Source organism: Xenopus laevis, chromosome 6S (genome assembly GCF_017654675.1).
Source record: "Xenopus laevis strain J_2021 chromosome 6S, Xenopus_laevis_v10.1, whole genome shotgun sequence".
Classification (NCBI taxonomy): domain Eukaryota; kingdom Metazoa; phylum Chordata; class Amphibia; order Anura; family Pipidae; genus Xenopus; species Xenopus laevis.
Window position 1 is genome coordinate 38,240,831 of NC_054382.1, and position 16,960 is coordinate 38,257,790.

A 16,960-nucleotide genomic window follows, 5' to 3' on the forward strand; every position below is an offset into this window, starting at 1 on the left:
TTACAGGATTTTGTAGTAGACTTAAGGTATGAAGATCCAAATTACAGAAAGATCCATTATCTGGAAAGCTCCAGGTCTCAAGCATTCTTGATAACAGGTCCCATACCTGTTTAGCTCTACCTCTCTTTAAAAAACAAAAAAGTAAAAATAGTTGGGGCAAAGTAGTAACCAGCATAAAAATTGTAAATTTATTTTGTTAACTTGTTTTTAGGGTTTTTCTAAAGATATTAAAGTGCCTAAAGCCAGATATGTTGGATACATCAAGGATTATGAAGGAGCTACCTTAATGGGTTGTGAATTGAATCCCAAAATTCCATACACTGAATTCTCTGTCATTATAAAGAAACAGAAAGAGGTAAAGTATTTTTGTGAAATTTCAAAATAACCATTCTGTAAATAGTATTCATGTATTTTTTATGGTAGCATATAAGTGATCCCAGTATAGCTGTATGTGAATATTCTGTACATAGCTTGTATTGTAGTTGATACTGGGGTGGAGCAGGCTGTAATATTGAATTGTGCACAACAGAGCACAGCATTTTGCCGAGTTAATGCCATACAATGCAACAGAAATAAATGTTTGTCAGGCTGAATCCTGCTGAGCCAAATACACCATTAAAGTCTGTGTCAAACTGCATGCATACCTTCCAACATTTTGGAAATAGAAAGAGGGACAAAATGATTTGGTGTGCGTGGCGCGATGAATATTTTTGGACCACGTCCATTTTTGTGGCCACACCTCCTAATTACCATGTTCATTTTACAAAATGTGACAGGTTATGAAAGTTTGAACACATTTCTATGGTTTTTATGTGTTTTTACCGTTTTGCTAAAGAAGGTGAATTGCCCTTTAAGCTGCAAGTCAGTTTCCCCAATATCTTAAAGCGATATTGACACGTTTCTATAAAAATCATAGGAACGTGTCAGTATGAAGTATGTGCTGCACCCGGAATATTTTGCCTCAAAGCCGCCCCCCAGGCCTGCGCACCTTTGAGCAGCCGAACGCTCACACTACTAACAGATCTGTGTTGCTTCCTTGATGCTGTGCTGGGGGAGGAGCAATCCTTCCATAGGCTGAAGTTCTGTTTTCATTCGTAATCAGTCTATGGAAGGATCGCTGCAGCCCCCAGCCCAGTGTTACTGAAACTGCACAGAAGGTTTTTCAACAGTGTCGGAGGTTCGGGTCAGTGCAGGTGTGTGGGGCTGGGGGCGGCTTTGAGGGAAAATATTCCAGGTGCAGCACATACTTTATACTGACACATTCCTATCATTTTTATAGGAACGTGTCAGTATTGCCTAAAAGTGCTTATCTTAAATTGTTACAATTACTTATTTGCTTCTCTTAAAAGTATCCAAGTGCACCTAGTGGCTGGCAAAGTTAGAGACTTTGTATCTTTTTCTGGCTGTTCAGTTCAGGAGATCAAAGTCAATACATTTCAGTAACAATCCAGGACTGCTGGTTGAGCTGTCAAAATCGTGACTTTTGGGAGGTATTCTGCATGTACATGCACATTTGGAAAACAACAACAGTTCACTCAGTAATAACATGACTGCAGCCACAGTTGTGCTTATGAATGTAGTCATGTACATCAACACATTAAAGGAGAAGGAAAGATTAAATCACTGGGTTTGCCAAATACTACGCACTACCCATACTACTCACTAACCTGATACCTCAAGACGGTGGTCCTGTTAGCAGTAAACTGCATTGGCCAGGCTTATTATCTGAGCAAGCACCACGGATAGTTCTTCTTCTTCTGCCTGCTCTTTCCTTGGCCCCAGGCTGATGCATTTTCAGTAATTACTGCTTTTTACTTAGGGGCAGATTTATCAAAGGTCGAGGTGAATTTTCGAATTCAAAAAATTCAAACTTCAAGCTATTTTTTTGTGTACTTCGACTAGAGAATAGTCCAAATTCAATTCGAATTTGAAAAAAAATAGAAAATTTGAATTTTCTAAATTCATCATCTCTTTAAAAATTCAACGTCGACCATTCGCCATCTAAAATATGGCGAGTTGCTGTTTTATTATTTTGGGGACCTCCTAGAACCCATTTGGAGTCAATTGGTGGACTTTGAAAAACGTTTTTTTTTGGGAATAACTTGATTCGAATTTGATCGAATGCACTAGTACTTGGATACATACAATTCGAATTCGGCCGAATACGGACCTATTAGATTGAAAACGGACCTATCCGGCCAAAAAAAACTTCGACTTAATTAGGTTGGTCTTTTTGAATTTGAATTTCGATGTTTATCAAATTCGAAATTCGATCCTTGATAAATATGCCCCCTAAAGTTCACCGTTTCACTCTACTGTATGTGTGCACACGCACAAAGAGAGAAGAAAGAGGAAAAAGGTCGCTCTGTGGTGCTCGTTCAGAGGTTCAATGAATAAGGCTTGATCTGACATACTTATTTTGTGTGGTTTAAATTGTGAACAATGTATGTTTTTAATTATTTCTTGAGCTATACAGGACAAACAGGGAAGCTACATTATGTTTGGTCCTTCCATAAAGTTATGGAAAAAGATAATTTCGTTACATTATTGGGCTTGTTGTAACAAAACGGTTGACGGGAGGTGACTGTATACTGCTAGGAGACTGTATTCTGGTTATTTAATTCTCTGCCTCGCAAGGAATAAACATGGTGTATCTTATCTGGTTGCCACTTTAGTCAGATTAGATAATATAATCATTTTGCGAAACAGTGACATGGAAGAAGAGGACTGCCTCAATGGACCAGTGTAACACACCCAACTGTATTTTTTTAACTATTCAATAAATATCTTACCAATGTTTGAGCCAGATATTGTTCAGGTAGACCCCATACGTGGGCCAATATGCTGCCAACTTGATCTGGAGGAGTAAAATAAAAAATATTACAGAAGCTACAAGCAAAAAACAAACTACATAACATATAGGCACAGAACAGAGTCAGAGTACCTGTAAGATCTGCTATATGCATGTTTATAGCTCTTTTTTTCCATTGCAGATTATTAAAAAGATTATTGAGCGAAAGCAAGCACAAATACGAAAAGTATACCCTGGACTCTCCTGCTTTAAGGAAGGAGTACGTCAGATTCCCATTGAAAGCATTCCTGGGATTAGTACGTGCTTATTTGTATTATTTAATATACAGCTTTGCTTACCGAGTGGAAAAAAATGATAATTATCCATACTTTAGAATCTTTGAAAAGCGATTTACATGTCTCTTGCTATATTTTATCACATTATTTTTCCTTATTTAGCGATAGGATGCTGACACTGATTTGTTTTACTATTCTATTAAACAGTTAGGGGCAGATTTATCAAGGGTCAAATTGAAAATTCCAATTTGAATTTTTGAGTTTGACTATGCAATTGTTAAAATTTGATTCGAGTTTTCAAAATTTATCATACACTGGGCCTTTAAGAATTCGAATTCAACTATTCAACCTGCCGAATTGCTGTTTTAGCCAATGGAAAACGTCCTGGGATCAATTTGGAGTTGTTTGCAGCCTTCCCGACATTCAAATTGAATTTGATTCAAATTCAATTCGAATTTGCGGGTCGATCCTATTCATCCAAGTTTGAAAAAGTAGATTTTTTTAATAAATTGCAATTGGTCGAATTTCAAGTTCATGGGAGTTTAAAATAAATCTGCCCCTTAATATAAGCATGAGGGGATTATTTATTAAAGTCCGAATGTGCAAAACGTGAAAAATGTTTGAGATTTTTTTACTATAAAATCCAAATTTTTAGTGGAAAAAAAACCTCGAATTTTTGTGATTTATTTTACCCTAAGGATGGAAAAAGTCAGATTACGAAAATCTGGCATCTCAGACCTGCTGAGGTTGTATACTGTATAAATCAATGGGAGAAGTCCCGCAGATATCCTGATCTGCAGCTGGGTTTCGTGCAAAAATCTGAAGTTTTCAGTGGTAAATCAAAAAAAATGCTTACAATGTGAATTTTCATACGATTTTCATACGATTTTCATACGATTTCCCGCACTCAAATTTTCTGGGAAAATAATGTAATAAATTCGGATTTTGATAAATAACCCCCTAACTGTAGGATATATGCAGAGCCAATGTTCTATTTGTCTGTGTTAATCCATGAGGGGTCAATCATTTATGCAAACACAGTGCACAGATTACCATGTTTTCTACCCAGAATACTGCCATCAGAGTTTCCTTGCATCAATTATCATTTGTACATTCATTTCATAATGAACTGCTCTGCAAAAACAATGCCGTTGTGTAAGGAGCATGCTTGGATATAAGTACCTTTGATAAGTAATGGGTTATTTATTATTATTATTAACATGTATTTATATAGCGCCAACATATTGCGTAGCACTGTAAAGTAAATGTGATTATACAACTACATCACATGAATTACATATATAGAATATATGGAGTAACAAACATCACAATCAATACAGGTACAAAAAAGTGAGGAAGGCCCTATGCATAGGCATACAGTCTAAAGGGAAGGGAGTAATACACAAGGTGTGGGAGTGGGCAAGATCGAATTAAGTGGGTGAGAAATGTGGTGTTGTATGTGGTGTTGCGTTTGGTAGTTAAGCAGAGTGAGGGTAGGCTTCTCGAAAGAAGTGCGTTTTCAGAGATTTTTTAAAAGCAGAAAGGTTGTGAGAAAGTTGGACAGACAGTGGGAGAGAGTTCCAGAGGAGGGGTGCAGCCCTTGCAAAGTTTTGAATGCGAGCATGTGCGGAGGTAATGAGAGAAGAGTTGAGTAGCAGGTCAGTAGAGGAGCGTAGTAAGCGAGTGGGTGAGTATATAGAGATGAGTTCAGAGATGTAGGGTGGGGCAGAGTTATGAAGTGCTTTGAAAGTCAGTGTCATTAATTTGAATTTGATTCTGAAAGGTAACGGAAGCCAGTGCAGGGATTGACAGAATGGCGAGGCAGAGGAGGAGCGGATGCTGAGGTGTATGAGCCTCGCAGCAATGTTCATTATGGACTGGAGAGGTGACAGTCTCTGGAGGGGGAGGCCAATTAAAAGAGAGTTACAGTAGTCTAGACGCGATATGATGAGAGAGTGAATAAGAATTTTGGCAGCATCTTGGGTGATAAATGATCGTATTTTGGTTCCTTAGGTGGAAGTGACATGATTTAATAAGTGACTGGATATGAGGAGTGAATGACAGGGCAGAATCTAGGATAACCCCAAGGCACCGGGCCTGGGGAGAGGGGGTGATAGTGGAATTGTTAACTATGATGGATACTTCTGGGATGCTACTGGTGTTAGTTGGAGGAAAGAGAACCATTTCAGTTTTAGAGAGGTTTCATTTAAGGTAGCTTTGCGACATCCAGGTAGAGATAGCGGACAGGCAGGAGGAGACGCAAGTTAGGAGTTCTGGGTTGAGATCAGGAGATAGAGATAGATCTGAGTATCGTCAGCATAGAGGTGGTAGTGGAAACCATATGAATTTATTAATTCTTTAATTATTAAAGTCCGAAGGCCAAAAATCCGAAAATTTTTGGGTTTTTTTGCAATAAAATCCAAATTTGGAAAAAAAAAACTTGGAATTTTTGGGATTAATTATACCTCGAGGAAAAAGTCAGAATTCGAAAATCCGGCATCTCAGAGCTGCCAATGTCAATGGGAAAATCTAGATCTGCGCTGGATTTCATGCTATAATCCGAAGATTTAGGGGGTTAATTATCAAAGTCCAAATTTATCTCAATATATTCTGCTACAAACTCCGATCAAATCCGCTCTGGTTTTTTACGCTCATTTATTATTACATTTTCCAGAAAATATGCTTTGCATCTGATTTTTCATCCGATTTTCTAGATTTTTTCGGAATTTTCACCTGAAAACGTCAGGGTATTGCACTAAACCCAGCGCACATCAAAAAAATCATCGGGACTTCTCCCATTGATGTATATGCAACCTCGACAGGTCTGAGATGCCGGATTTTCAGCTTCAGACTTTTTCATCATCTGAGTTTAATAAATTTCCGATTTTTGCATTCTGAGTTTAGTAAATAACCCCCTTAGTGGTTGAAGGGCAAAAATCTGTTTTCGTGTGGAAAATCTGAAAAATTTGTATGATCTGCTTTTTACATGTTTTTTTTCGGGTTTTTCCTGCAAAGGAAAGTTTTGGAAAAATGTATTGATAAATAAGGGGAAAAAACCTGTGTGGATTTGGTCAAAGTAGATTTCAGAAAATGATGAGATAAATTCGGACTTGTAAATGGGCCTCCCCGTGCCAGTACACACACAGCCTAAGGCACATGGACACTGGCATTTGTAAAAGAGCCCTATAAAGTGCATTAGTAATTCTAATCTTTTTTTATATTCTTGTAGGAGAGACTGGTTGGAAGCCCAGCATAAAAGAAAGAAGGTAAATTATTCTAAATTTAGTTATTAGACTTGCTTTCTGTCTGTATTTTGTCACATTTTACTCTTTCAAGCTTTCACGTAATATTATAAACTGAAATAAAGAACATCATGGAAATGTAGTCGCAAAGAAGATTTTTTTAATGGGCTCTCACCAGTTAGGGTCTCAAACTTAGCCCAAAATGAAGCACAGAGAACTGTGGCAATTGGTAAATAGCAGAATGCATGGTGGAAAGGAGGGAGAAAATGACCAATCGCAGCCTTTGTTTGTACTATGCACACTGCATTCTGTTATATCAATCAAAATAATATGTTCTGCCTTTGGCATTAGTATTATTCTGTACACAAAGGCTAAATTGCATTTATTTAGAGTTATATGGTTAGTGCAACATACTGGATACAAGTGTTGAACAGCAAGTGGAATGTAACAAATAGAACCTATAGGAATGATGGGAGCAGTGCAAGAGCATAAACATAGGCTGTGTTCAGCACAGTGGAGTAGAGACCTGCATGAAGTTATTTACCTAGGAAGAGAGGGTACAAAATGCCAAACAAAAACTAGTGTTTTTGCTGCTTTCGTTTCTGCACACGTCCTTCTATGATATAAATGACCCCTTTTTCTCTTGCATACTTAAAGGGGTGGTTCACCTTTAAGATCACTTTTACTATTTTATAGAACGGCCAATTCTAAGCAATTTTTCAATTGGTTTACATTATATTTTTTTTTTTCTTCTGATTCTTTGCAGCTCTCAAATGGGCATCGCTGTCCCATTCTAAAAAACAAATGCTCTGTAAGGCTACAAATTTATTGTTATTGCTACTTTTAATTACTGATCCTTCTATTCAGAATCAGTGTTCATATTCCTGTCTCTTATTCAAATCAATGCATGGTTGCTAGGGTAATTTAGACCCTAGCAACCAGATTGCTGAAAGTGCAAACTGGAGAGCTGCTGAATAAAAAGCTAAATAAATCAAAAACTACAAATAATAGAAAATGAAAACCGATTGCAAATTGTCTCAGAATATCACTCGTAACATCAAACTAAAAGTTAACTCAAAGGTGAACAACTCCTTTAACAATGCCTCAGACCCAGTACCTGTTAGGAAGTTAATAGAAACAGTAAAATTCTGTTGCCATGGGCAAGGATTCCAGGTGTTCCAGGTTACATGTTGTCCGATGTACATCTCTAAAACAGGTACTCACAGATCCCACAGACAGTAGCTAAAGAACAAGCAAACTTTATTTATTTATTAATTTTTTTAAAAAAAGCATAACAAATAAACATCTGTCTGTAAATCTGTCATTGCCTGTGGTGTTTTGCATCTCTCCTATACCCCATTTAGCTAGTGATTGCTTTAGCATGGTTTGAGATTTGAAGGTGTGTTTCCCATTTGCCACTGTTTAGCCAAGGATTTTTGTTTTGCATTATTGTTTCGTATTTTAAAGAAAGAAGTAACCTAAGTAACTGGACGAGTGTAACAATCCACCTGAATGCCGCAGAGTATCTGCCTTCACAGTTGATCTATGAGCCCATCAAATTATTATTAAAGAGAGCTGTTGCCTTCATTAACAAACCATAAAGAACCAAGAAATCAGCCTTTCCTTGCATTTGAGCTTGCTGTATGAAGTGAGCTGCTAGAATTAATGAGCTGTTGTGCCTAAGAGCAAGCTGCTGCTCAGGCTCTTTTACTCTTTATTTATTGGAAAAGGAGTGATTAGTAAGCTTTCTGCTTGGGAACATTCTATTCAGCAGTGAATTTGGCCAGCAAACCTTGTCACACAATCTGCATTTCTTACAAACTTCCAAATTCTTATAGCTTTCTTTATAAAGGTATCACTGAATTCTCACCTTTGCATTCAAGCCCATGCTATGGAGAGCAGGGTGTCTTTAGAGGGGAAGCTCACAATACAATGAAATTTATACATGTATATTCTAAAAAAACAGTATGAAATGTAGCTTTTTAATTCTTTGTTTTTTTTCTTAAAGGAGAAACAAACCCTTAATAAAAAAAAAACCTATCCCCTACCCTACATAGACCCCTCTCCCTCCTCCCCACCAGCCGAGCTGCCCCCCCGGGCAAATGCCCTTAACTCTTTACTTACGCCTCCGTGCAGATTCTGTCCAGTGGAGTTCACAGGCGCCATCTTCTTCTCTTTGGTAATCTTCAGAATGAGACCGGCGAATCAGCGCATGCTTAGTTGGAGCAGTTTTCTGATTGACAACAACTGCGCATGCTCTGAAACTCACGTAAATTCCCGAAACTCACGTCTCATTCCAAAGATTACCGAAGTGGCTGAAGATGGCGCCCGTGAACTCCGCTGGACAGAATCTGCACTAAAAAGTTAGGGGCATTTGCCCGGGGGGGGGGGAGCAGCTAGGCTGGGGGGGGGAGGACGGAGGGGGTCTATGTAGGGAAGGGGGGTAGAGTTTTTTTTTATCAATGGTTTGTTTTTCCTTTAAGCTCTTCAGTTCAAGATTTAATATTTGGTTTCTAGGGTTGTTTCCCCGTACAGCCAGGGAGTGGTACACATATCAGAATGATAGATTCAGAAGGTAGGGCCTGAAGAGAACAATAAGTAATTACTGACTATATTAAATTCCAGACAAGGGTAAATAAATTAATAAGGGAAATGGAGGCTTCAATTTTAAAGATAAGATGGCCTTAATAGATTGGAGGAGAGTAGGGATGTCGCGGACTGTTCGCCCGCGAACTAATTCGCGCGAACATCGACTGTTTGCGTCCGCCGAATGTTCGCGAACGTCGCGCAACGTTCGCCAATTTGGGTTCGCCTTAGCTGGCGCTTATTTTTGACCTCTCACCCCAGACCAGCAGATACATGGCAGCCAATCAGGAAGCTGTCCCTCCTGGACCACCCCCACACCCCCTGGACCACTCCCCTTCCATATATAAACTGAAGCCCTGCAGCGTTTTTTCATTCTGCCTGTGTGTGCTTGGAAGAGCTAGTGTAGGGAGAGAGCTGTTGAGTGATTTGAGGGACAGTTGATAGTAACTTTGCTGGCTAGTAATCTACTTGATACTGCTCTGTATTGTATGGACAGAACTCTGCAGGGATTTGAGGGACATTTTAGGTTAGGTAGCTTTGCTGGCTAGTAATCTACCTTCTACTGCAGTGCTCTGTATGTAGCTGCTGTGGGCACTGCTTCTGATCTCTCATCTGCTGACTGCTGCCTGTAACCCAATAGTCCTTGTAAGGACTGCTTTTATTTTCTTTTTTGTTTTTTTTACTTTGCTACTGTAAGAGCCCAGTGCTATTAGTCTAGCTGTGTTGGGGAGTGGGACTGGTGTGCTGCTCCTCCTAGTAGTTCACCACTACCAGCACCAACCAGAGTCAAAATTGTTACAAAGTATCTTATTTGCACCTGTTAGCTGTTCTGAGCTCTCTGCCAAAAGCTAATTAAGTTAGAAACTGTTTTTTTTTCTGGCTGTTCAGTTCAGAGAAAAGAGGGACTGGTGTGCTGCTCCTCCTAGTAGTTCACCACTACCAGCACCAACCAGAGTCAAAATTGTTACAAAGTATCTTATTTGCACCTGTTAGCTGTTCTGAGCTCTCTGCCAAAAGCTAATTAAGTTAGAAACTGTTTTTTTTCTGGCTGTTCAGTTCAGAGAAAAGAGGGACTGGTGTGCTGCTCCTCCTAGTAGTTCACCACCACCAGCACCAACCAGAGTCAAAATTGTTACAAAGTATCTTATTTGCACCTGTTAGCTGTTCTGAGCTCTCTGCCAAAAGCTAATTAAGTTAGAAACTGTTTTTTTTCAGGCTGTTCAGTGCAGAGAAAAGAGGGACTTTCCAGTACAAACGAGGGACAGGGGGTTGAGTGGTCAAAAGAGGGACAGTTGAGAGGTATGCAAGTGCCACCTAGCTGTGTGAGCTTTTTCACATTCTGTCTAAATAACAATAATAATTCCGTGTCCGTAAACATCACCTGAGTGATGTTTTTACAGCAGCAATAATATATTCCGTATCCACTATTGTATATGTTGCCCTTGCAGGCATTGTTTGCCCAGTCTTTAACCAAGTGCCACCTAGCTGTGTGAGCTTTTCACATTCCGTGTCCAGAAACATCACCTGAGTGACGTAGTGTGATTTCTGCCCTTTACAGCACAAAACGCAGCGCTGTGTCAACAATGTATTTTTCAGATACATTTTTGCCCTTGATCCCCCTCTGGCATGCCACTGTCCAGGTCGTTGCACCCTTTAAACACCTTTAAAATCATTTTTCTGGCCAGAAATGTCTTTTCTAGCTTTTAAAATTCGCCTTCCCATTGAAGTCTATGGGGTTCGCGATGTTCGCGAACCGTTCGCATTTTTGATGCAAGTTCGCGAATATGTTCGCGAACATTTTTTCCGCCGTTCGCTACATCCCTAGAGGAGAGGCACTGGAGGTAGAGGAAGAAATAATCTCTCTGTAAATCTATTATCCGGAATGTTCGAGACCTGGGGCTTTATAGATAATGGATCTTTCCATAATTTGCATCTTCATACATCTTCATGTCTACTAGAAAATCATGTAATCATGTAAACATTAAATAAAATGAATGGGCTGCTTTTGCTTTCAATAAGGATTCATTATAACATAGTTTGGATCCAGTACAAGGTACTGTTTTATTTATACAGAGAAAAAGTAAATTATATTTAAAAAATTGATAAAATGGAATCTGTGGGAGATAGCCTTCTGTAATTCAGAGTTATCTAGATAACAGGTTTCCAGATAACGGATCCCATACCTGTACCTTTTCAGGGGACAAAAGATTGTATTGAGACTGGAAGAAAAGAGGTTTCATTGACAACTGTGGGCTTTACTACTGTAAAGGGGAAATTATTTTACCAGGAAGGCTGGAACACCAAGCACCTTCACTTCAAATCCAAATTAAATAAAACTTATGTGGACACAAAAAGTCAAACCTTAAAGCTGTTTTTTTTCTAACTGCAATAGCTAGGCAACTGTGTCTTTAAAAGTTTTTTTGTAACTCTTTTGTTTTTTTATCTTTTGTTTTTATTATTTTAAGTAAAGAGCCCAAAGATCCAGAGCAACTATACAATATATTAAAAGCCATCCTTCAACAGGTAAAGGTAAGAAAAGTGTTCCTTATGAGTTCTTCTTAGCCCTCATATCATTTCTGTTGGGGGTCTTCATTTCAGGGAGACCCATATGAGGTTGTCGTTGTCTACAACAGGAAGTGATTGGTGACAGTTGCCACGTTTTTGTTGCTGATTCATTTCTGCAAACAAAAAACAAGTTTATACAATTTAAATGGAATCTGGCACATTCATTGTACTGACAATTCCAGAATTAAACAGCACCATTTCTCTTGTATAGATTACAAATGCCTTTATTGCATATTTTTATGGCATTACAGTAATGTTTCACGCCACGTTTAGCCCTTTATCAAGCATTATCAGATTGATAAAGGGTCAAACGTGGCCTAAAACATTACTGTAATGCCCCAAAAATATGCAATAAATTCATTTTTAATCTATACAAGATAAGTGGTGCTGTTCCATATTCTGGATTTTTACGTATTTACAGGTGGAAAGGTGGCCATTGGGGAACCCTCACTACCTCCGTAAATTCGCCAGCGGCGGCTTCACTCACATCGCAACACTTCGGCAAGCGTAGATTCGCCAGATCTACGCTAATTCACTAAAATCCGAAGTTGCGTCCAGGGTTGTGCTAGCGTTACTGCGCCAAGCGAAGCGAAGTTGCGCTAGTGTTAGCTAATTTGCATACGGCGGGAAGTTAGAGTTGAATGGACGTATATGTTGCAGCAAATACATTACACTACACAAGCCCAGGGAAACCTTAATATAATGAAATAGAGTTGTTATAATGCCCTTCACATGAGATCAGTGTATAGTTTATGTGCCATATGTTAGGAAATGTAGGGGGGAGCCCGGGTACCCAAAAAAAATGTACGGACTTTTGCAGCCTATCACCCTGAAAAAAGCAAAAGACGCCAGTGTTTTTTGGGACTGAGAAAATTTTTCAACTAAAAATTGAAGAAGCCTTATACATTCCATTGCACGTCACCTGGTCTGAGCTGGCAAAGGAAAGTCTGGCGGAACAGGTAACCTTTAGTAAAATGCGCATCTTAGTGAATTTGCGAAGTAACGCTCTTTTGCCAGAGCAAAACTTCGCCTGGCGTAAGAGTGCAAAGTTGTGCTAGAGTCTATCTCCTTCGCTAGCGAAGTTACTGCAAAGTAATGAAATGACGTCACGCTTTTTCGAATTTTCGCCAACTTTTGTCACTTTGCCCTTTAGTAAGTTTGCCCCCAAAAGTTTTGTGCTGACTACTCCTTGCTACATTCATTGTACTGAAACATGGGCATCTCTAAATGTGGTGCAGAATGAGGCTTACTTAAAAAAAAAAAAAAAAAGCAGTGCCACTGCTTTCATGAGGTTAAGAGAGAACCTTGCCTCTGTTGGTAGGGGGGTCTGGTTATGGGGGTAATAAAAAGTCAAAAATGCAATAGTGCTCTCTGCACTAGTATGTGTGTGTGTGTGTGACCATATATGCCAGTCATGTGAAGTATATTCAGCGTGGAATATAATACCTTGATATTTTGCTTTTTATTTTACCCAAGAGTCATCAAAGTGCCTGGCCCTTCATGGAACCTGTAAAGAGAACAGAAGCTCCTGGATATTATGAAGTTATAAGATTTCCTATGGGTAATGATTGTACTGTTTCCAAAAAATATAAAAAATATCCAGAAAGTGTAAACTCCATTCTATATATAAATTCTAGCATGTGATTAACAATATGGTAACTTTGTCTTTTGTATTGTTCTTCAGGTTTCTGAAGGTTATCATTTTAGAATTGCATTTCTTTTTTACATTCCACATCTCTAATTATTTTGCAAAACTATTGCCTTATTCCTAATACAGTAGATGTTTTCTCTGGCAGGGTTTATATTATTGCCTTGTTCCGAGGGATGATTTAGCGGCAGATTTGAATGGTAAATTTGAAATTTTCAAATAGTTTTTTTTTGGTCAAAACTTTGAATTTAAAACCACCAACTCAAATTTGAATTCAAATGTGAGATCTATCACACCTCGACCCTGGAAACAATTCTATTTAGACTATTCACCAACTAAAACCTGCCGAGATCATGTAGAAGTCAATGGCAGAGGTCAGTTGAACCATTTAAAGATGTTAATTGCCTTCCTGACAGGTTTTTTTTGGAGGAAAACTTGATTCAAATTCGATTCAAATGCTTGGGTCGTTCCTATTCAATCGAATGTTCGAATTTTTTCATAAATAACCTTCCATTCGAATTGTGAGTACATTCCCCATAACTCTAAGGGGCACATTTACTCAGGGTCAAAGTGAATTTGAAGTGAATATTTGAATAGAAAAACTTCAAATTACGAATTATTTTTTGGGTACTTCGACCATCGAATAAGCCAAATTCAACTTTGAATCGAAGTGAAAATGCTTTGACTATTCGATAATCGAAGTACTGTCTCTTTAAAAAACGTTGACGCTTCGCCACCTTAAACCTGCCGAATTGCTATGTTAGCCAATGGGGACCTCCTAAAATAGTTTTTAGAAGTCGAAGTGAAATCATACGATCGTACGATGTTAAAAATCCTACGAATTCTACTTCGAATATTGAACTAGCCTATTCGTTGGTCAAATTTAGAAGTTTTTTGCACTTCAAAATTCGATCCTTGATAAATCTGCCCCTAAATAACCCCCTGGTTATGTAAGGCGGCCTAGATAGTTTCATTCTTCAGATTATTACTCTGAAGGTGACTAGAATTAGAATCTTAAAGGTAACATACAATTTATTTTTCCTTGGCTTGCAGCAATCATATTTTACCTTTGGGGGTTATTTACAAAGCTCCGAATACCCGAAAATACCCGAAATCCAAAAAATGTGTGATTTTTTGTGTTATAATAGACTTTTAAAAAAATCACTAAGTTTTTGGAATTTATTAAACCCCTCGGGCTAAAAAGCCCGAATATAAAAACACGGCATCTCAAACCTGTCAAGGTTGCATAAAAGTCAATGGGAACAGTCCCATTGATTTTTGGTTGTGTCGGGGGTTTCGGGCAATTTCACGATGTTTTCGGAGCTTTCGGGTGAAAACTCCAGAAAAATCTGAATTCACGGAAAAATCGTGAAAATCTGAGCTTTTCCCGCAAAGATAATTTTCGGGAAAACCCGAGCGGCTTAGATCGGAGTTTGTAGCAGCCGATATTGAGGCACCATGATAAATAACCCCCTTTGAGTGAATTTTTAGAAGTCACAAGTTCAGGAAGCTAAAACATTACAGGCAGTGGGTGTAATTTATAAAGTTTGCGCAGAGCATATTTATTCGCAGATGGTAATATTGCACTGCGGTGACAAATATTTGAAATTGAAACGAGTGTTTACCTGAGTGCGGCCACACTTGTGGGCGAAAATAACGTTGACAGTAATTTTTACATTTGTGATTTGCGAAAGTTTTTTAATATTATTTTCACTATTAAAGTCGTTGCATAACTCAAGTGCATAGTGTGCGCATAACTATTTGCAATTTTGCTGTATTTAAAAAGCTGTTATAGACATTTGCAGTGCGCAGAAAAATGTGCAATTCGGTTAGCGCATTAAATACACCACTCTTATCCAGCTTTGTAAATATAATCATGTGCAAGGTAAATATGTTCACTGTGCGAACCATTCTGCCCTGCTCTAAGTTCATAAATGAGCCTCAGTATGTTCTATATGAATCTAGCGGAAAATCATGTGAATACTTTTATCCATGTCCCAGACACAATCTGACTTCTTTGCATAGTCATGAGCCACAGATATTTAAAGGAGAACTAAAGCTTAGGTTTGAAATGCAACATATTTTGTTTTGGGCTACAATATTATCTCACAATGACCAACACCCTTTAGCAATCGAGATTTATGCCTCAGAAAATGCCCTCATTGGCTCCCCATATTCTTTTCTGCTGAACCACATCACATGCCCAGTGCTGCTGCTATCTTCACAGGGACCAACTCAAAATACCCACTCTAAATCGCAGCTCAGAAACCAGTGCACTATCCATCAGAATTTTGGGGTTTTGAATCTCTGACTTGTACAGTAAATTCAACATATGAAAGAAAGTATTTGTATGCATTTTAATTTTTAAACTCTCTTTTAAAGCTTCTAAAATTGTCCCTCTAGTGATATTCTCTCCTCACATAACAATCTCAAACAATGTTTTGATATACTTATAATGCGATTATTTTCTTTCGGTGCAGATCTCAAAACCATGAGCGAGAGAGTGAAGAACAAGTATTATGTGACCAAGAAACTGTTCATGGCTGATCTGCAGCGCATCTTCACAAACTGCAGAGAGTACAATCCACCCGAAAGCGAATACTTCAAATGTGCAAATATTCTGGAGAAATTCTTCTATACTAAAATTAAGGAAGCTGGGCTAATAGACAAATAAGAAGCCATTCTATTAGTCGTTGTGCCTCATAATATTGGCTGGCCGACTGTTTAGTGCACTTGATTTATACAACTGCACTAATTTAAAAAAAAAAAACTACTTATCCTCAAAGTCACATTTTCTTTTACAGTGCAGAACATATTGTTTCTTGCCTAAAGAAAACAAATAGCAGTCTTTTATGTTTTTTTCCATTGTCTTTACTGGAAATGGAAATGTTATTTTCTATAGAAAAAGGTACTTGAAATTCTAATGACTTGTGTGTGTGTGTGTGTGTGTGTGTGTGTGTATATATATATATATATATATACACACACACACATATATATATATATATATATATACATATATGTATCTACTACATATATATATGTATATATAGACAATATTATACACATGCAAACATAGAAGATCCTGATGAGCTGTTTTGTATATTTAGAGGTGTTTTGTATTATGATGTAAAGTTACATTTGTATTAATTGTAAAACCACTGCTCTTACAACATTGTTTTCCAGTGGTTATATAACTGATTATACCTGCTTATGCCGGACATAAGTTGAAATCATAATCTAAGGTTACCATGTACACAAAGACACTAATGCTTGGCTTGCAGAGGTTAGAGTTTTACTAATAATGCAGTTATTTTATACATAATGACTATTTTAAGAATGACATTTCTGTAGTATTTATGTTGTTGTCGTTCCTGTACCACATTTCCCTTATCTTTAATATATAGTCTAGGGTACATATTTCATATATTTCTACCGAAGCACGGATTTAGAAGGGAGAGCGTGAAAAATATATTTATCCTGGTCTACACATAGGTTTTATGTCTTCAGCAGATTGGGTAAAGATACTTTACATTTTAAAGCCTCGATTCATGTGCAATGACTAATTTTGCAGTTTTAATACTTGATACAATTTTAACATTTTTACATGTACTGTACGATAGGTCCACTGGGACTCCTGAAACTATGCTATATCAGGATATAATTCAAAAATGATTTAGGAAATCCCCATAATATCCATCACTTCAACCTGTGCTTATTGGCTACTGAAATAAGGTTTAGGCAGAAAATAAATTAAAATTCACTTGTATTCTAGTTAGAAACGGTCATTATGTACAGTATATATAAGAAGCTTGCATAGTATGCACATATT

General features: G+C 37.9%; 1 protein-coding gene across 2 annotated transcripts in view; it reads left to right on the forward strand.

The window, feature by feature from the left end:
- Positions 1 to 16,122, forward strand: part of kat2b.S (K(lysine) acetyltransferase 2B S homeolog) — a 60,359-nt gene extending 44,237 nt beyond the window's left edge. Inside the window, exons 13-18 of one of the 2 annotated variants that reach the window (XM_018269277.2) lie at positions 212 to 355; positions 2,994 to 3,108; positions 6,317 to 6,353; positions 11,386 to 11,444; positions 12,957 to 13,041; positions 15,609 to 15,742. In XM_018269277.2, coding sequence (XP_018124766.1) covers positions 212 to 355; positions 2,994 to 3,108; positions 6,317 to 6,353; positions 11,386 to 11,444; positions 12,957 to 13,021 — 420 coding nt within the window. In that variant the 3' untranslated portion in view covers positions 13,022 to 13,041; positions 15,609 to 15,742. Of the gene's footprint in view, positions 1 to 211; positions 356 to 2,993; positions 3,109 to 6,316; positions 6,354 to 11,380; positions 11,445 to 12,956; positions 13,042 to 15,608 lie in introns of both variants that reach the window. The other variant, XM_018269276.2, reaches the window with a different exon arrangement.
- The last annotated feature ends 838 nt before the right edge of the window (positions 16,123 to 16,960 follow it).